General features: G+C 33.4%; 2 protein-coding genes across 2 annotated transcripts; both read left to right on the top strand.

Moving 5' to 3' along the window:
- The first annotated feature begins 7,358 nt into the window (after window positions 1-7,358).
- Window positions 7,359-11,132, top strand: LOC130901443 (uncharacterized). The gene is made up of 5 exons (XM_057812848.1): window positions 7,359-7,465; window positions 9,008-9,223; window positions 9,284-9,445; window positions 9,649-9,789; window positions 10,880-11,132. Exons 1-5 carry the CDS (start codon window positions 7,393-7,395, stop codon window positions 10,999-11,001), a joined length of 714 nt encoding a protein of 237 aa, XP_057668831.1. The 5' UTR covers window positions 7,359-7,392; the 3' UTR covers window positions 11,002-11,132.
- A 2,135-nt stretch (window positions 11,133-13,267) lies between these two features.
- LOC130902290 (uncharacterized) lies at window positions 13,268-20,978 on the top strand. Its single transcript, XM_057814282.1, has 3 exons — window positions 13,268-13,347; window positions 13,555-15,028; window positions 20,961-20,978. Exons 2-3 carry the CDS (start codon window positions 14,432-14,434, stop codon window positions 20,976-20,978), a joined length of 615 nt encoding a protein of 204 aa, XP_057670265.1. The 5' UTR covers window positions 13,268-13,347; window positions 13,555-14,431.
- The last annotated feature ends 8 nt before the right edge of the window (window positions 20,979-20,986 follow it).

Below are 20,986 nucleotides of genomic sequence, written 5' to 3'. Positions count from 1 at the left end.
AGTTTACCGGTAGATTGATATTTTTGAGAGGCCTTTGATTTTTGGCCTTGCCAATCACCAATAGATCCAATTTGTGTGTGCCATTCGCATTTGAACATGGCATAAACTGCTGCAGTGTGACTGTCAGGCTCAAAACACGAATTCCAAAACGCTTTTTGAATTTTTCCAGCCATCCTTCACTGGCTTTAAAGTCATTTTTTCTAATTATGTATTTTCTCGTAGAAAAATCTTGCTTTTTCTTTAAGTATTTCTCTCGAGATGGGCGTGTGACGATTTCGTTCTCGTAGGAACCAAGCGTATCTTCAACCTGCGGGAACTCACTCTCCAGTTTTTCTTACACTTTTTACGGTATCAATATTTTTGCAAAACGACTTAATCTTTTCACTGTTTTATCTTATATCATGTATCGTGGCACGGCCGCCGACATCGTATTGAACTTTACTTGAACAGTAAAGATAAAATATATAAGTACCATATAAGTACTTTCATCTGTACTCTACTTTGGTGTGAGGAAATCAGATTTTTATTTAAACAAAGATGTTGCAAAAAGCATAAAAAGAATATGACGGTACTAGATGAAGGAATTTTCAGGTACAATCATCTAGTGCAGGGGTCTCCAAATTTTCCAACCTTACGGCCATACTGATTACTCCAGTAAGTTCCGAGGACCTCTTGTAATAATTGGTACAAGTAAAATTAGTCCACATCTACAAACTATTGTCAGTGTAAATCTCAATTACATAAATCTCATTAGTATGCTTGTTATAAGTTATGTTTTTATTTAAAATGTATAAAATGTTAGTTGGATTCATTTCAATAATTTGTTAGTTATTAAATAGGTACTGAAGTTAAATATTTTCTGCATATTATACATGTCTTTACTCATTACAATTCTGTGTTTCTCTATCCAACTTATCACAAAAGGAGTTTTCAAGTATTCTAGTTCTCCGCGGGCCGGACAAAATCTGTCCGCGGGCCGGATGTGGCCCTCGGGCCGTAGTTTGGAGACCCCTGATCTAGTGCGTGATAGAGTATCTGGTAAAAAATTTAAAGCCCGAAATTTATCTCACAATTAAATTTTTTAATTTGAATATTGACTTTTAATATATCTACTATTTTTTTATTAATTAAAATTCTCGTAGCGGCATTAACGAGGAAGGGCGATTCGATAATACGTGATGTGAAAATGTAGTTTCAACAATAATATTGTAAAATGAATCAGGTAAATGGTATTTTTATTTTTATGAAATTAATTGCGATGATGTTTACATTTTTCGTATAAAAATAAAATGAACAATTGTTCCGTGTTCCGTAGACTTTAATGTCACAACTGGTCAGTTTTTATTGAAATTAAGACACGTCTTATAATATTCCACTAAAAATTAGTAACGACATAAATTTTTTTTTAATTTTGTTCATCTACGAACGTTATGAGTTTAATTCTAGGAAGAACGTTCAAGCGCAGACTCATAATTTTGCAATTAATTATAAAACAAATAAAATATACTTTGTACAAGGTAACATTAAAAAATGTTTTTATGTAAAAACATATCAGACTATATCAGCCTCGGTTTTTTCTATTCCAATTTGTGTCTAACATACATTTACATTTTTCATTATGTACCGAATTTTTAATATATCGTATACGAGGTCTTGTTATTAAATAACGAGACGTTTTTTCGGTAATTATACACTTTCACGGTCACCTAGTTTTTTGGCTCTAGAAAATCGAAAAATGGATGGATTTTAATGATCTTGGTCTCAAAATGTTCCATTTTACGGCGGATTTATAAAAAAAAATTAGTAGAAATAGCTGGAATGAAAATTTCTCATAGTTTTATTGTTTTAAATCGTAAAAAAACGGTTTTACAAAATAATCCTTTACAAAAAATTATCTCATTATCAGATAAAGTTCTTATATTTTTTTTGTATTCTACATCAATTAATAAACAATTTAAAAAAAAATCCAAAAAAAATGATTTTTCAGTTTTTATAGCTTAAAATGAAATCGATGAAAAACAATCAATTTTCGTGAATAGTTTCGTACTATATTCTATATTCTATATAATCCGCCGTAAAATGGAACATTTTGAGACCAAGATCATTAAAATCCATCCATTTTTCGATTTTCTAGAGCCAACCTAACCTAACCTAACCTAACATAACCTAACCTAACCTAACCTAGCCAAAAAACCAGGTGACCGTGAAAGTGTATAATTACCGAATAATTACCATAATTTTTTGTAAAGGATTATTTTGCAAAACCGTTTTTTTTACGATTTAAAACAGTAAAACTATGAGAAATTTTCATTCCAGCTATTTCTACTAATTTTTTTTATAAATCCGCCGTAAAATGGAACTTTTTGAGACCAAGATCATTAAAATCCATCCATTTTTCGATTTTCTAAATCGAAATTCCAAAAAACCAGGTGACCGTGAAAGTGTATAATTACCGTTTTTTCCATTGATCGAAGCAGTGCTGTAAGTTTTCTTTGGTGAGTGCCTTCAGGAGCTTTGTCGTTTTTTTGCTTTACCGCTTCCATCGACTCAAATCGGGTCCATTTCAAAGCAGACCTTTTTCTAACCTTTTAAAGAAATCTGAGCAGAACCGTTGACGCAAGAGCAGATTTTTCGGCACTAACTTTTGTCGTGCTTAATTCCCGGTGTAAAATTTTTCTAATCGTTTCTTTATCGGCGTTTACAGCCTCGGCAATCATTCGACGATCTGCACGCTCAGTTTGGTTCATTTTGGTCACTGTTTGAAACAGTCGCAGGAAGTTGGTCATCTTCAGAGCTCTCTCGGCCTTCACTAAAACACTTACACCACTCAAAAACACGCGCACGAGTTAGATAATTGTCCCCATAGGCTTTTTAGGACGTGCATAAACAACCCCAGCCGTCTGGGCGCCGTCTAGGCGCACTGTCTCGTTATTTAATAGTCAGACCTCGTATGTATATATATATATATATATATATATATTGACATTCCATATTTCAGATCTGTTTTCGTAGTCTTTTGGATCAATTGCTCTTATGATAGACCAATAGTAATACCCTAACTTATTCATCCAAAAGTACCCGATCAAAAATTTTTATATATTGTTGAAAACGCTCCCCCTCATTACTGAAACTTACTAAATTTACAGGAATAAAATTCAAATGTGAATTTAGGAAATGAATCTTCAACGATGTATTTTTGGTATTTGTTATCTTAATTTAATTTCCCAAAAACTCTTCGACAACCTTTTTGAATGCAGCTTTTTCATTAGGATATAAGAAACCTGAGAAACTGGGCTCAGTTAAATGTGTTTTTGGGGTAGAATAATATTTTTAGAGATCTACCGGAGACTTATCTTTGTTGTTCAGTTTAGAATGAGCTAATATACTATCTTATAATGATGTTTCTGGCCCTATTTTCTCCCAGACAAAGAAAACGAAAGTTTTTGGTGAGTCCACTTTGTAAACACCACAACAAACTAATGGCTTTGGGGTTGGTGCACATTTTCCATTGACGTTCTTCATACTTTATTAATTTTATCAACGTACACGGAGTCAAAGAGGTTGTTGAACACATCCTTGCCCTAGAAAAGCATGCATCTGTTTTATAATTTCTTTCTGTTATTCCAATCATGCTACTTTTGAAAAACTAAAACATATTACATTTTTCTCGAATAAAAAACGTCTCGTCGTTTCGTCTTTCACGTAGACTCATTCTTTTGTGTAGGATTCAAAGAAACGGCCACAAGATGTGACTCATTACGAAAGTGATAAAATTTTCATTATATTATTCTCTGGCATTCGCTTTTTAAGGATGGGAAAAACGTTGACTTCGACTAGCCAGATTACGTGATATCAGTGTCGTATACTTGTTTTCTTTTTTCTTTTTTCTACTTAAAATACAATAGGCTAGTTGACGAATTTTAAGACAAATAGGTTTTTTTACGTTAGTATTTTGAGTTTTTAGGAATGAATTTGAAATTGACCGCGAAAGAGGTCAAGACTGTCATGGCGTCTTAAATGACACACGTCACACCTCGCGAAACAACCATGTTTGTTTATGACAGTCAATTGTGTTTTTTAATAAATAATGAATACCTTGTAATATATATATTGTATAGTGCCCCAATGAAAAAGTACAACGATAAAAACGCCAGACAAATTACTCATATACGTTCCAAACAATAAAGAAATACGACGAAAGTGGTTAAAAATGGCAAATGACAAAAATATTTCTGTGAAGATTATTTTGATGTAAGTATCAAACAAAACTTGTTGTATATATTTATAAATGTATAGTAAAAGTAATGAATTTTGCAAAATCTACCATAATATACCAAACATATAAAATTTTATTACTTAATTAAGTTAAAGTTATAAACTTTGTATTCGCTAGCCTCAAAATCAGTTAAGTATTTTCATTCCACAGTGGGTAAATACAATTCTCTGATTGGTAACTGCTAATTAAATAAGAATTTGTTTGTTCTTTACATATAAGTTTTAATACTGCGGACTTTCGATGAAAAAAAGTATGTAGTCATTGAAAAAAATTTGTCAAGCATAACGGCGTTAATTTTGGGCAAATTACTGCCGTTTGCTTTGTTAAATACCGATTCCCTGGCAATTTATATCTGTCTTTCAAGATTAAACTAAAAACGAATTTTATTAATTTAACAATAATTGCTGGAAACTCGAAATAACCTTGTTACTTTATACGAAAATGACAGCTACAACATAGTGTTTCGCGAGGTGTGACGTCACGCTTTTCTGATTGGTGTTCAATGTCACGTGATTAAACACCTCATTTTGTCGATTTTATTTTCTATTATTTTTGTAGAAAAGTTGTTTTTTTATTTACTAATTATCATGGTCAATCACTAGAAACTCAAAGCCATCCGATTTATTCTTCTATTATCGGTAATAAATATTCGATTCTATAACAGATTGGTGGAATTATTCGTGTATATGAAAATATATGATAGTTTTAAAAAAATGTGAGACAGTTTAAATTTGTTGTAAAGTTTAACGACCAGGATTTGCGGTAAGGATGATATTATGGAAGTCGCATATTTTTCGGCATTAGGCTAGACAATAAAACTGTTTCTCGGTAAAGAATGAACGCACATATACGAAAGCAGGTGTTCATTTATACATAAACATAAAACAATACGTACAAAAGTGGATGAGTAAACCATACAAATCGGCTTCCTCATACCCAACACTGGCGTACCACAAAAATCACAAAATCACTTTTAATAAACTAAAAGTTACGATTGTTTCTAAAAGTTCCTATCAGCTGAGTAATACAAAACTCTGCTTTTTGCTTATTACCTGTAAAAAAGGTCGAGGTGTGCGATAATTTTAAGAGAATGCTCAAGTCCTCACTGCTCAGCAGGATTTCACACCCACCATATAGCCCTGATCCGGTCCCGTCCAACTATTTTTTGGTAGCAAAGCTGAAGACCGAGTTAAAAGGGTTAAATACTTAACGGCGACGATGAAATTAAACGTGTACGTACATAGTAGACGTTTGGGAAAATGCGTGGAAATAAAGGCAGAATATATTGAAAAATAACCACAGTTTTTTTCTATTTATGACATTTCTTTCTATATTAAACTACACATAACAATTTTAGCATTTCCGATTCAAGTAGTGGTTTTATACTACCGTCCGCACTTGACTGGCGGTTTCACTAAGAGAAGAAAGTGTTTCAACGGTGTTGTTCATTATTGCAACTGTGATCATTCGACTTTAATCATTAAATCTGCTTCCTAATGATGTACAACAAAGGATAATTCTCATTTAAAAATAAGAGTTTAGTGAATTTGAGACGGATTGACATTTGACAAGCCGGTTGACATTTGACAAGTTCCTGTATTATAAAAATATAACCAACATTAATTTTTTTTAGTTTTTCTTTGCGGCCTTATTGAGATTATTAAACTATGTGAGGAAGGATTATTTAATTATTATACATTTACAAAATCATCGAGTTAATTTTATTAATTACCCCAGATTTTATATCGGGATTTAAGCGTCGGTTTCCGTTTTGTTACGCCACTGATATTTTATCTGCGTTCATCTGGATACCATGCCCAAGATAGTGTTAAAAAAACCGTGAAGAGTAAAATGTATAAATTTAACACGAATCCGTACTTGTCCGGAATTCGGAATAAGAAAATAATTCATATGCAAAAATTATCATTTGTATAGGTTATACATACACTTACAACGGCGAATAGAAGAGATGCGATAGAGATGGACGTTGATATAACGAAAAAATAACACACTAAAAATAAGCAAAAAAAAACAGAATTCATTAAATTGATCTTTACCCCGACGATACTAGACTGCTCATTTGATGAAATTCGTTTTTTAATATTAGAACGAGATTCAAATAAAGCTGGGATCTAGTTAGATTGTTCCTCCCTTAGCTACCTTATATCAGGGGTGTTTATTTCTAAAGTTGGCACAACTTTTCAATGTGAAAAGTATATGAATCGGGCACTAGTATTGCTATGTCTATGGTCGCATTATTGGCGACGTTACATCGCCAAATAAAATGTACGGGTTCCAAACAGAACAAACTTTATTACATCGTTTTTAAGTTTATATTTCGAAATACGAGGTCTGGTTATTAATTAACGAGACTGTGCGCTTAGAGGGCTCCCAAAACACGTTTCCGTCACTATTATAGTATTTGTGCAGTAACGAACTTGCTTTTTTCTCGTGGACTGTTATAAATTGTTGTAAGACGCCTATTCGGACAATTTTCCATTTCGTGCGCGAGTTTTTGAGCGGTGTAAGCGCTTTAGTGAAGAGAGCACTGAAGATGACCAGCGCCCAAGTCGCTCCATGACCGAAAACAGTGACCAAAATCAACCAAATTGAGTATGCAGATCGTCGAATGAGTATCCGGATGATTGACGAGGCTATAAACGCTTTGAAAAATTTTACACGAGGAATTACACATGACAAAAGTGTGTGGGAAGTTGGTGACAAAAAATCTGACTCCTTACCAAAAGCCTTTGCGCCAACGGGTTTGCTCAGATTTCCTTGAAAGATTAGAAAAGGGTCTACTTTGTAAGGGACCCTTTTTCGTAACCAGTCTCTTAGAATCTTCTGAAGTAAACATTTTGAGGTTGAGTTATTGTTTCCGGCTCAATATGGAATATATAAGAAATAATTTTGATATCACACATAGTGTGTGTTTGTTATAACGTTTGTAACAAGTAACTAGTTATTTTTTTAAAATCGCCGCCGCCACCTCTGCTTAAAACGGCAATTATTTCTTAGTGGGGGTTTTTAAAAATAATATAAAACAACTTTCCCATCCTGTCAAAAGGGCATATCCAAATTTCAGGCATACATATTATTGTTTTAAATCTCTAAAAATGAGTGCAGTTACGATTTTGTGTATTTTGAGTGCGTTTGCTGTAATGACTTTTGGACTTCCTAGAAGGAGAGGTAATATATAAATAATAACCATCTTCACTTACATCTATTGAATAATTTTCTGACAAATACAAAAATTCTAAACGATTCTAAATCGTTATATCCCAAGTTTCTTCCATTGAACTTTCACCTATATCATCTTTCGTAGATGTGTCAAATAAGTTTTTTTTTTCGATCCCATGTGCTACAAACAGTTTTGAAGATAAATCATAAGTTGCATACAAAGAATATAATGAAAATAACTAACAGTTAAGAATGAATGAATTGCAGTTGTCAAACAAAACTCTAGGATTTGAGTTGTTTTATAGTAATCCGGCTCGAAGGACCACACGATTTTAAATTTGGCTACGAAAGATATCAATTAATCTAACTATTGTAGATGCTCTCAAATTGTTTTTATTTTTAACGAATCATGGGCGAAAAAAAAATCGCAAAGGAAAAGAAACCAGACACAACTCGACCTCCCGGACGACCACCTATAAAGTGGTCCTCAGCATCCCAACTGAAAACTCCTGGAAAACCCTTGATGCAGGACCTAGTCCTAACGTAAGAAGAAGAAGAAGATGGGCGAATCTTTAGTTAGTTCATAACATTTATGAGGAAATGAAGAAGGAACAAAGTGCATATAGGAAATGGAAACAAACGATTGATAATATACTTATATTCAGGAAGAATTACATATTACATTTATCGATTTAAAAGCTGCATTCGACTCAATAGACTGAAAAATCCTAGGAAATATTATATTATTAGGAAAATAGGAATCCCGAAAGAAAAGGTACCAAAAAGAATATATGAAAATATATTGAAGAATCGATCGATCGACAGAAATAGGAGTGAAACTGGAAGACATCCTGCTTATATTACTCGTGGATAGGATGTTGAAAATAATAAAAGAGAAGCATCAATTGGCTACAGAAATCTAAAACCGATAAAAATGAACTGATCAGTATAATGAGATGATGTAGTATTAGTAGCAGATAAACTTGAGAGAATGGAAGAAAAAGTAGATACGTGGACAATAAAAGACCTGGGAATAAAAGGAAATTCCAAAAAATGCAAGGTGATGGTGGTCAACCAAAAGAAGGGAACATCGAAAAGATTTAACAATGAAACGACAAAGAATAAATGTCTACATTTGAAAACCTGGAAGGAAACTTGGATAGAAGTTAAGAGTTAAAGGAAAGAAGGAAGAAGGGGAAAAACAAAACGACAAATGAATGCAGTAACAAAGATTCGGAAAAAATGGAAAAATGGATAAAAAGAAGACGTGAATACAAAACTCTCAATACTCTGACTTTCAAAAGGAATAATGAGTTCTAGAGAAGAAGAAGATGAAGTAAATAATAGGAATAAATCATTTTCGTTGATTAAATTCAAAATATTCTTTGTGAGTAGATGTGTTATAAATAATACTAATTAAAAAATGTTAGGTTTTTCGACGTAATGAGGGATTACAAAATTTCATTGTATTAAGGGGTCTAATAATCTAATAAATACCAGAAAACATTCTAATATATTATCTATAATAATATTTTTGAAAATTCTCTGTAGATATTTACGCCGAGGAATCTCCTCCGGGGTATGTTGTCGGGGGTTACTTAAAAAAACCCATTGCAAATCATGATTATTTACCTTCAATGTCGACGTTCGTAACAAAAGATGTCGTAGCTACAAATACTTTCGCAGGAATACCACAAGATACCGCTTGGGATACTAACACAAAGGAAGATTATACCGAAAGGGATCCGCAGAATATACCGATCAACAGTAAGCTTGGTATCGTGGTAACTTTGGCTACATCCTGTATAAATATTTGTATTATTTTAGCTCCCGAGTTAGCCATAGAAGAAAATGCTTCCAGTGATAGTTCATCAACTACCGGTGTTGAAAATAATGATGGTAATAATAGGGAAGTTAGAAAAAAAGGGAGGAAACCATCTAAACCTCAGGAAGATGAAGATGATGATACTCCTTGGTGGTTTACTAAAGGTACAACTTTCCTGTTTCCGTGTTGTCACGAAAATTATATTCTATCCATGAATTTTTCGAAAATTACCTACTAATTGGAAAAGAACGACGATTATTACGAATTTAACATTTAAACAAATCAGTTAACTCTATTATTTTGTACAGGAATATAGTGTAGTGTAGGAAACAATAATAATTAACCCAGTAATTGGTATTGATTTTAGGAGGCGGGCCATCGTTCACCTCATTTTTTCCTATAAATATCAGCGGAGGAGTACGACGTCGCTCTGGAGGGCCGATGGATGAAAACGATACGCCCTCTGGGTCGGCCACAGCTATCGCCAATTCGTTTTCTACTGGTAGAGGTATCAAATTTGGTATATTTTATTATGACATAATTAAAAAAAAAAGACATTTTAACAAGAGATGTATCACTTAAGAAGTTAAAATTACATGTCATGTTAGAAGTAGATCCACATTTGTGAAGTAGAAAAATTACGAATTTTAGAAAACATACAATACAACAAACCATGCGATTTTTAAAACTTTGCCAAACATTTTGCAACATTCCTAACTGCTCAAATCTTCTTATTTCCTGAATATTGGCAGGTTTTGTTTTATAAACGATGTTTTTTTAAGTAACCTTACAGGAAATAGTCTAAAGGATTCATGTCGGCTGATCGCGGGGGTCATTCGATAAAACCACGTTTTGATTATAATATTTTTCCATCATTAGGTCTGCAAACTCTTCACGTCTGTCAAAATCATCTGACAATTCTTGAACCAACGCTTACTTTGCATGGTTGGAGTTTATTATCGAGAAAATTTTCGATACGGATGATCGAGAAATATCAAATTCCAAGGATATTTGTCTAGTACTCAAGTTTTCAGTTGATGCAGTTTTTCTGCGTCTCGATTTTAATAAATCTATTACTGAACCAGTTTCCTTAACCTTTTTTACCAATTAACTGACGGTAGATCTTGTTATGGGATTTCGGTTAGGATATAAATTATTAAAGATGAAAATGTAGCTATATTTCCGAAATTATGGCATTTGGGTATAGGAAACATTAGATAAAAAATAATTAGTATTTCTTAAGGATTTCGAAAATTGAAAAATGATTCTTTTGAAATAACAGAATTCATTATTTTTCCGGAAAAATGAAATAATGTAAATACCACCGTAATACCGGCCGTATCACACGACCTTTGTACAAGACAATTTATAAAAATCGTTTTTGAGATAATTGAAGCGTTTCATACATAAAACTCACTCTGTATGTGGAGAAAATTTTGAGCAGGAGCGAAGTTAAACCAACTAATCTATTGAGTTGAGCTTCTAAATTATTCACAAAAAAATTTATTACTATTATTTCGTGTGAACGCCGTTTGTCATCAATATTGACAATTGAAAATATTTACATGATTATAATTAAAGTCATATTCGAATTTTAGGTGGTGTGGCAACATCGCACGCGACATCCTTCGGTGACCCTTATTTAGCATCATTGTTTTTAAAACACGGAATGTACGATCTTAAAGGAGATGGACATAGAAAAGGATCCACTACATATTGATGAATATTTATCTAGTTTGAAATATGAGAAAATATTTTCTTCTAACCGTATAAAAATATTAAATCGATGTATTGATGATTTTTAATTCAAAAATATTTATTCTTTTGACAATCTATTTATTATATAAAAGTTATATAACAAAAAAGCTTTTTTCTTTTAAATATTATTTGTGTTCGAAGTGTAAATGTTTATCTAATAGGAAATACAAACAATCAAATTTAAGTGACAATTAAAACGCAATAAATTTTTTATTAAAGTAATACCGAATAGCTTGTGGGAATAAATTATTAGTCCATCAAACGAGTCAATTAAGGAGTATCTACACGGTTACACTAGCTAAAAATAATTTTTTTTTTGGTAAAAATGGTTGTCTACACGCATTCGAGTATTTTCAAATAATTATTAACATTACAACAAGTACATTTGGTAGATTATCTGTGAAGAATTATCTAATATTTCGGAATATCTAGAAGGAAAAGTATGCAATTACAAATTCAACGACTTTTCCAAATAAAACCAAAGTTCTATGATAAGATTTACTATTCCGGCAAAATTTACTTTCAAATAACAACACAAACAATGAAAAAGATAAAACAAAAGAAAATAAGTTGACAAAAACGGATAGAAAAAGAATAAGAACAATTTTAGGACCGTTTAAAAACGTGATAACAGTAAATGGTTATGGTAAAGTACAAATCAGCTAAGAAAAGGCCAGACGCGTCATAACTGACAATTGTTCCGTATTTTTAATGTAGAAATGCAAGTGCTAAATAGTCTGGCAACGCTTCACATCTGCCGCATGGTCCAAATCAGAATTCGAAGGGAATCGTCGCGTAACCAAGGATCTCTTACCATTGCGAGTCCCTCTTCGATGTTGCCAAGCCTTTACTTAGGAAGGAAAGTACGGTAATATTATAAATAATTTGAGCTTATGGTCAGATGCATAACCGACCGAACATCGGACATTCAGCATTTAGTATTGTTCGTTGTTCAGTAGATGGTGTGATTTATTGTGTCCGGTGTTATTTTTAGTCTGTGCATAGTTTATTCTACAGATAGCGCTGTTTTTGAACATTAGGGGCAAAATCGTTTTAAATAATGTCCGCAAAAAAAGTTGGAAAGCAAGGTCTTATTATACGCAGCCAAGGACGAGAAATCATAAGCAATATTATTAATTTCATGAAAAAAGAGGCAGATGAAGGAGTGTGGGAAGCTAACGGAGACTCAGAAGTCTAGTGAATGCTACAGTAGGTACAACAAGAAGAACAAGGAAGCATCGATTAAAGTGGTTAAAAGACATAGAAGAGAAATTGAATAGTAGAGTGGGAAATAATCGATAGAAAAAGAAAACCAAGGACGATGTATAACATGGACAATAATTAGCAATATAGTATAATAAAAAAAGTAGGCAAAACGGATTTAGAAAGCATTATTCGGCTCAATCCCACCTCCATATATGTACAAAGCTAGAGCTTCTTTATTTTTGAACATATTGTAAATATCGCCGAGGGTTTTTCTTCTATTTAGAGACCTGCTTTATTGAATGACTATTTATCGAGTGCGGCATCCGTAAAAACATTAAACTTGCGATTATAGAGGGTAGATTTGAAGAGGATCATCTCATATGGGGGCTTAGCTTGAAAACTGTCCGCTTGTAAACGGTAAATTATAATTCAAAATTTGACCAGAATGGCGCTACTGTCGGACGAGATACCATATGATCGTTCAGATCAGTCTTCCGTCCGTCTTATTTGAATGACCTCTCTCAAATAGAGTGAAGTATGCAGCTAAGATTATATACTCGATGTTTAAAAATTTGGCGACAAAGTTCGATCCTAGCGACATCTCTCAAATTGGTTTAGTACCAAGAAAAAAGATTTCTATAATCAAAGATTTGATCTAAGGTTCATATCCATGCTAATTTCGCGGGAAATTTGAAAATAACTCGAGGAATTTTAAATGCTGGAAGCTAGTTGTCGCATCAAATTGTGAATAAAACAAAAGTATTATGCAAAATACTGACAGTGTCAATAGTTGTGACTACAACTATTAAAATTATATAAAAAAATATTGCCATTCTGAATTCATAGGGGAGACTTAGCCAATACGGAATAGTCGGATAAAACGGGATACTGGCCAATATTTAAAAATAAGTAGCGCCATCTGACGATTGGAGGTGTTAATCGCTACAAATAACGTTTATTTAAATGTGACAGGTGGCTAGGCAGTTTATTTATCGATCTGTGATGAGTGACAGTGACAGATTGAAAAATTAAGGTTATGCTATTTTGTTGTAGCGGTGTTTAATTAGGAATTTTTTAGTTTTAACAAGCGAAATTAATAACGGTGAGTATTTTTTATGACTCTGTGAATATGTGGCTATATTTTGTGACATTTGTGAATATGACAACTAATTTTTTTGTGAGAAAATTTTGAAAAACATTTTTTGATGTGCTGTCGGGCAAAATAGGATACCAAACGGATACTATCCGGTTTTGTCCAATCAAAAACGCTATAGAATTTAATGACGATTTTAAATTTTGTTTCTTGCAGGCTGATTAAAAGATAGAAAAACATATCAGTCTTAGAATGAGGAAAGTATGCGCCAAGCAGTGGAAGAGGCTCTCGAAGGAAGAATAGGATATCTTAAAGCTTCTAAACAATTTGGGAGAGGATTCAGGGAAAAAGGGAAAAGGGAAGAGTTGGTGCGACACATTTTGTCTATGGAATCGCGACTATTTGGTTTTACTTTAAAAATGACTTTCGAAGTTTGGCTTTTCAGTTAGCTGAACGCAATGGCTTAGCTAATCGATTTAACAAAGACAAAAAAATGGCCGGTGAAGTTTGGTTATACAGTTTTCTAAAGAGACACCCAAACGTTAAACTTCGTACCCCTGAACGAACATCACTTGCTAGAGCCATGGGCTTTAATAGACCTGCTAAAATACCATCCGAACGGATTTGGAACGTCGACGAGACATGTATAATGACAGTGCCAAAGAAAAGATCAAAATGTTTATCACAAAAAGCAAGTTGTATATCTTCAGTTGAACGCGGCGTTCTTGTTACTGTGGAAATTTGCTACTGCTGGTGTATTTATGCCACCTACCTTTATTTTCCCCAGATCCAGAGCAAAATCTGAGCTGCTAGATGATGCTCCTCCTGGAAGTAAAGCTCTTTATCATTCGTCAGGATGGACGCAAAAAGAGATTTCCACGAATTGGCTCAATCAATTTATTGAGTTCTCCAAACCCTCCAAAGAACATCCTGTGCTGTTACTTTTGGACGGACATACGACCCACAAAAAAAATTTAGAAGCTCTGTTTTCCATCGTATACCACTCACCGTTTGCAACCTCTAGACGTCAGTTTCATGTCCAGGACGACCAGTTACAATATCTCAGATAGGCAAGCTTTACGGACAAGCATACATGAAAGCTGCTAGCATTCAAACAGCAGTCAATGGGTTTAAAAAGACAGACATTCAACCTCTTAATCCAGAAGTCTTTGACGACTGGATGTTTGAGCCAGCTGAAACGACAGACACACCGATGAACAATTCTTTAATTGGTCTGGTTGAACAAAATAATAGGCCACATACACCAATACCACAGAACCGAGTTGAATTTGAAGAAGAAAAAGAAGGGTATGATGCAGAAAATGTTAGACACTCTCCAAGAACACCGTCATTGCCTCCAGATCCTGTCACACCACGAAAATCACCCAAGGTGTTTGAAAATAAGGATTATAATACTCCTCCTCCTGTTTCTTGCATCAAATTCTATACAAATGCGACACCATCCACCAGCACGAAGTTTGAAATAACACCTCAACAAGTAGTTCCACTTCCTCACGCAGAAAGAAGAATTAATGCTAATGATGAAAGGAGAGGAAAAACGGCTATACTAACTTCAACACCTTACAAAGAAGAGCTTGAAGCATCTATAGAGAAAAAGCCTAACAAGAGGCCCAAACTGAACTTGAAAAAAATCAAAAACCAGAAAATACCAAAGGAAAAAATAAAAAATGTGTTACTAAGCCAAAAAAAGAAAAGAAAGAAAGAAAAAAAAAAGAGTTGGCAGTTCAGAAGATGAAGAGGACAACGAGGAAGTTTGCATTTACTGTTCAGAACTGTATTTCAAATCTAAGTCTGACGACGGTTGGATAATGAGCCCGGGCTGTCGACTTTGGGCTCACGAAGCTTGCGCCGGGGTGGAGAACGATGGTGGGCGATACTCGTATGATTTTTGTCGGAATTAAATTCCTAATTTTGTTTTTTATTAGAAATATAAGACCTAAAATGTATTCTGTATATATTTTACTGGACCAGGTGGACAAAATACGACTTTTTTCAGAAATAACTACACTTAAACATACAAAGGAATCAATGGACAAGTTACAGTTCAAAAATGATGACTATCAATAGAATAGTTAGGGAGTTTCGAGTCAAATAACGTTAGCTATCCCGTTTTGTCCAACTCTCCCCTACTTACAAGGTTCCTCAACAAGGGCTTGAAATAATCGCTTCCTTGTGTACACCTTAACAGGTTTTTTTGTTCCCTCTATTGGGCTGTTACTAGTATAGGTGCTAATAGAGGAACTAGTCCTTACAATTGATTCTAAAAAATGGGCGGATGTAATTTGGGCGCTAAAGGATTAATGTACGTTTTACAACATGTAAACTAGGCGAAGGGTCATTTTAATCCTATGTGTATTTTGGGCGCTAACCGACTGAAGTACATGATTTATGAAATACAGTTATTTATTAAATCACCGACATTTATAATAAGATATATTTTAGTATTTTTAGATTTTCCTATAAGAGAAATAACCTATTATCACTTAAGTCCGAAAAAATTTACCGTTAGAGGGGGCTCCTTTGCACTTTTTTTAAATGAAAAATAAAGTTTCCTTACAACATTTTCGTAACACTCTACAGAATAAAGTAATTTATTTTTCTTTATATTTTTATTTAGTACTTAAGTACATATTACATATAAAATAAGAGATTTACATAACCTAACCTAACCTAACCAAACCTAACCTAACCTAACCTAACCTAACCTAACCTAACCTACTTAAAAATCTATCAACTTTCCCTCTATTGGTTTATTTTATGACTCGACCTACCTGCACTTCTTAGCGCCGAAAATACATCTCGGCTTATCTACCCTTCTTGGTCAGACAGGTGAAGAAGGATGGTTAGCGCCCAAATTACACCCGCCGTAAAAAATGTTTCAATTAATCTCAATAGAAAAAGGAAATCAGTAAGCAGAAATAAACAATTGGACAACTACATTATAGAAAATATACAATGACATTTATCTTTCACCTAAATATTAATATGAAATAAAAACATAAAGCCTGTTCCCAAGATGTTAAACACATCAATCCATTTCTCTTTGTTTTCAAGTAACTACCTGCTTATAACTGCCATAAATGGTTTAATCATGCCTATACCCTAAATGTACAATGATTCAAACAATTTAGCATCTTGATTACATGACTAGAAGATTTTTGTGGAAATAATTTATTACTATACAGCCTTTTTGGAGTTGAAAATGAAGATGGGTGCTTGTGTACCCAAAAAATTCTGTACAACAAAAACGGCAATTTTTTTTCTCTGCGTAACTTTTCACTAGGATTCATAAGAGGTTTATTGTCACAGTAAATATAAGTACTTACCATGTAAATGTAAAGTTGGCAGCGAAAGTTTTTTTAACCTGCCATTGGGGTTTCTACAAATTGGTTCAAATATTCTATGTGTTGATAATACTGTATCTGCACGCATTAACTTGGGGTTATTTATTCATCGCAACCAAATTCTGCAAACGTCTTCATTCGTACGAATGGAATGTCTATAAAAAAACAAAATGATTTCCTAAATACAAATTAATTAGTTAGTTAGGACTGGATTTCAATTTAAATATTTTTATGCAGTGTTAAAAAATTTCGAATGATTAGAGTCGTTAATTAAATATTGGTAGATATACAAAATCTAAACTATTCAAGTAGTACAAAATAATTTTGTAAATATAACCTAGAAAAGTTACTTTGATATAACGCTGAAGGTTAATTAATTATTGTGAATTTCTAGAAAGAAAGTGTCAATTATCACTTCTTTCTTTCTCTGTCCTTATTCTTGAATTTTTAGTGTTTTATTTAAAATTTACACTCATGCGATAGTAGCGCCTCCCTAACGAATTTGATGGACACTTTCTGTAGCACAGAGATGGTTCTCCTTACCTCTACCCTCCATACTTGCGATACTGATATCTCAAGATGTCGTATAATTATCGTAAGGATTTGTGTGTGGGTTTGTTTTAGGAATGACATCTGCAAGTTTGGAGTTGAGGTTTTGTTTGAACCAACGTTCGCATAGTTTAGGGCACTTAGAATTAAGTAAAGCCAAATGGTTAACTTGAACAAATCGCTGGCCATTTAGCTGATAATCCATTTCACCAGGTTGCCTGTTGGAACATTTTAATCTCACGTATATGTGAAAGGTAGAATGATATTTGCTTGATAACTTCCAAGAAACCTTTTAAGTGCTACTTCTTTAGCATGACACAGGTCTAGAATGAAGTTAATTATAATACAAGGGGTCCAGAATGGGTATCGGGTTTTTGTAAGTTCAAATAAACAAAAAATATTTATAAGTAACAAAAACTTTTATTGTTTTTTGATACCATATGAATTGGAAAATTATTTGGAAATGATGATGTTATCGAAATGATGACCGTTACGTTGCTGGCACTCTTCTAAACGGGAACGAAGATTGGCGGTAACACGTCGATACAAAGCTCTTGATATTGCTGCCATTTCTGACCTGATGTTTTCCTTCAATTGGGTTAGGTTCATTGGATTATTTTGATAAAACTTACTTTTAAGGTATCCCCATACAAAATAGTCAAGTGGGCTAAGGTCGGGGCTTCTTGGAGGTCAGTTGATGTTACCCCTTCGCGAAATGACTTTATCAGGGAATAATTCATTCAATACTTCCATCGAGTCATTCGAGGTATGGAAAGTGGCCCCGTCTTGCTGGAACCACTTCTTGAGTTGAAATCTGCAAACTCCCGCAACTCTGGGACCAAAAAATTTCGCAACATATCGCAGTAACTGTCACTATTCACATTGATTGCTCGGCCTCGTTGATCTTCAAGAAAATAAGGACAAATAATTCATTTAGCAGACATAGCGGCCCAAACAACGACCTTTGGGCTGTGCAGGGGTCGTTCATGCTTTCGTCTCGGATTCTCGACTGCCCAGTACTGACAATTCTGCTTATTAACATGACCATTCAGGTGAAAATTTGCTTCGTCGCTGAACAGTATGATTTCAAAGTTGTTAAATCGCTGCATCATTTCGTTCGCAAAATTCAGTCGATCAGCATAGTCCGTATTCTTCAATTCTTGAACCAATTGAATTTTATAGGCTTTTTAATGCAAATCTTCCTTTAAAATCAAATGTAAGGACGATTTTTTGATGTTTAACGCTTGGTTTCGCTTTCGGATGGATAAAGATGGATTTCGACGAACCGACACCTCAACTTCTTCAATTGGTTCTTCATCGCGAACTGAACGAGGGCGACCAGAGTTTTGAATTTTAACTGTCGCATCTGTATTCTCCAACATCCTGATCCATTTCTTAATGCTATCGTCACTTGGCGCGTGACGTGTACGATATTCCGCACGATACAGACGTTGAGCAGTCACTATTGAATCACCGTTCCGATAATACGCTCGTACGCAAAATGCGCGATGCGTCCCCGAGTACGATTCCATCGTGACTAAAACTCCACAAAATGGCGGACGCCACGAACCCCGCCCCGCTTCCTTTCGTCGCTCCGTTTCGAATGTGGCGCGAAAACAAATACCCGATACTCTTTTTGGACACCTTGTATAAACAAAACAATTAGAAAGAAAGATGATGAACAACACAAAAAACATTAAAAATTGGTTATAAAGTCAAATCTATTGAAACGGGTAAAGCCTCAATTGAGCCGAATCGATGGCTTGTTGAAACAAAGGTTGTTCATGGTGTAGGTCTTGTACCAGACTCATTTATATAAAACGAACAGTTTTTGCAGTTTTTGTTATTAATTAATTATTAAAACCGATTTTTCCTCCTCGATCATCGCCTGTGTGAAGACCACAGATCAGAATGATACTTTCATTTATCAATTTCTAGCAAACGTTGGGAGGAAATTTTTCCTCTATATTTCAACTAGGGAACTCTGACCAAATGAAAATTTCGTCGAAAAAACACAACAGCTTTGCAGGTTCTGTCTTGGTCTTGGTTTTTTTGACCGTTGTCGTGTTCTTAGTTTTTTTTCGTCAGACCAAGACAAGTCTCTCTAACCACTAGTAGAAGACCGAAGGAGGCCTGCTCAATCTGTTTGATAAATAATAGTGAAAGTAAATAAAAATTTATTTCTATAAAACTTGTTACAAAATCATTTGATTTTCACTAATTTAGGGACAGAGAATAAAACATGGATTCATTCATTTCTACCACTCCAGGGGGTTATTGGCTGGAATTGTTCGAATAGTAAGGAAAAACTAAAAGGTATAAATTTATTATTTTGGTCAAAAAATTTGGAAAATGTCAAATTTATGTTTTTATAACGCAATATACAACCCCCAATTTTTTAAGTGGCATGTACGAGCTTGTGATCTTTTCAAAGGTTTTTGTAGTTGTCTTTCAAAAGGGGATTAACGATAAAGAATGTCATTTTGACATATTTCGAGATGTTTTACCCAAATAATGGCTGACATTCTCATATATTTTTTTTACTATATTTTTTTACTAAGAAACGAAAGAAGAATCATGTTTTAATTGGGTAATTATACACTTTCACGGTCACCTGGTTTTTTGGCTCTAGAAAATCGAAAAATGGATGGATTTTAATGATCTTGGTCTCAGAATGTTCCATTTTACGGCGGATTTATGAAAAAAAATACGAAAATTAAAAAAAATAAATATTTTTTACAGTTTCATGACTTTAAATGCAAAAAAAATGACTTTCTACATATAATCCTTCGTAACTGTTTCTGACGTCGTGGAATCAAGTTCGTATATTTTTTTTCGCAATTTACATAAAAAAATGAATATTTTGAAAAAAAAAAGTTTTTCTACTATTTAAGGTTTAAAACTATTAAAAACCGCAAATTCAGCCACTACCCCCGTGTTTTTCATAAATTCGTCGTAAAATGAAACATTTTGAGACCAAAATTATAAAATTTATCTATTTTTCGATTTTTAATGGTCCAAAAACTATTAACATTGAAGAATATAGTACGAAACTATTCACGAAAATTGATTGTTTTTCATCGATTTCATTTTAAGCTATAAAAACTGAAAAATCATTCTTTTTGGATTTTTTTTAAATTGTTTATCAATTTATGTAGAATACAAAAAAAATATAAGAACTTTATCTGATAATGAGATAATTTTTTTGAAAGGATTATTTTGCAAAAACCGTTTTTTTTACGATTTAAAACAGTAAAACTATGAGAAATTTTCATTCCAGCTATTTCTACTAATTTTTTTTATAAATCCGCCGTAAAATGGAACATTTTGAGACCAAGATCATTAAAATCCAACCATTTTTCGATTTTCTAGAGCCAAAAAAACAAGGTGACCGTGAAAGTGTATAATTACCTTTAATTGAATCTCGCAAAATAGAGATAATTTAAGAATCGTGTCGAGTGGCATTTATAAATTTATAAATTATCAGTTATTTCAAATATACAGTAAACATTTTCAGTAGAAATCCCGATAATCACAACAGATTAATATTATATAAGTAAAAATCAACGTATACAAGTGTTTTAATTTGATTTAATAAAAACTATTTTTGTTATTAAATTTGCATGATATTCACGATATTTCGGTATAATTTAGCTTGCCTTGTAGATATGACTTGCACTTGAGGTTCAGAAAATTAAATTGCTTTAGGTACCGGAAACCGGTTAACCTTTAAA

Source organism: Diorhabda carinulata, chromosome X (genome assembly GCF_026250575.1).
Source record: "Diorhabda carinulata isolate Delta chromosome X, icDioCari1.1, whole genome shotgun sequence".
NCBI lineage: Eukaryota > Metazoa > Arthropoda > Insecta > Coleoptera > Chrysomelidae > Diorhabda > Diorhabda carinulata.
The sequence above is the reverse complement of the archived record's forward strand: the minus strand, read 5'-3'. Positions and strand labels throughout refer to the sequence as shown.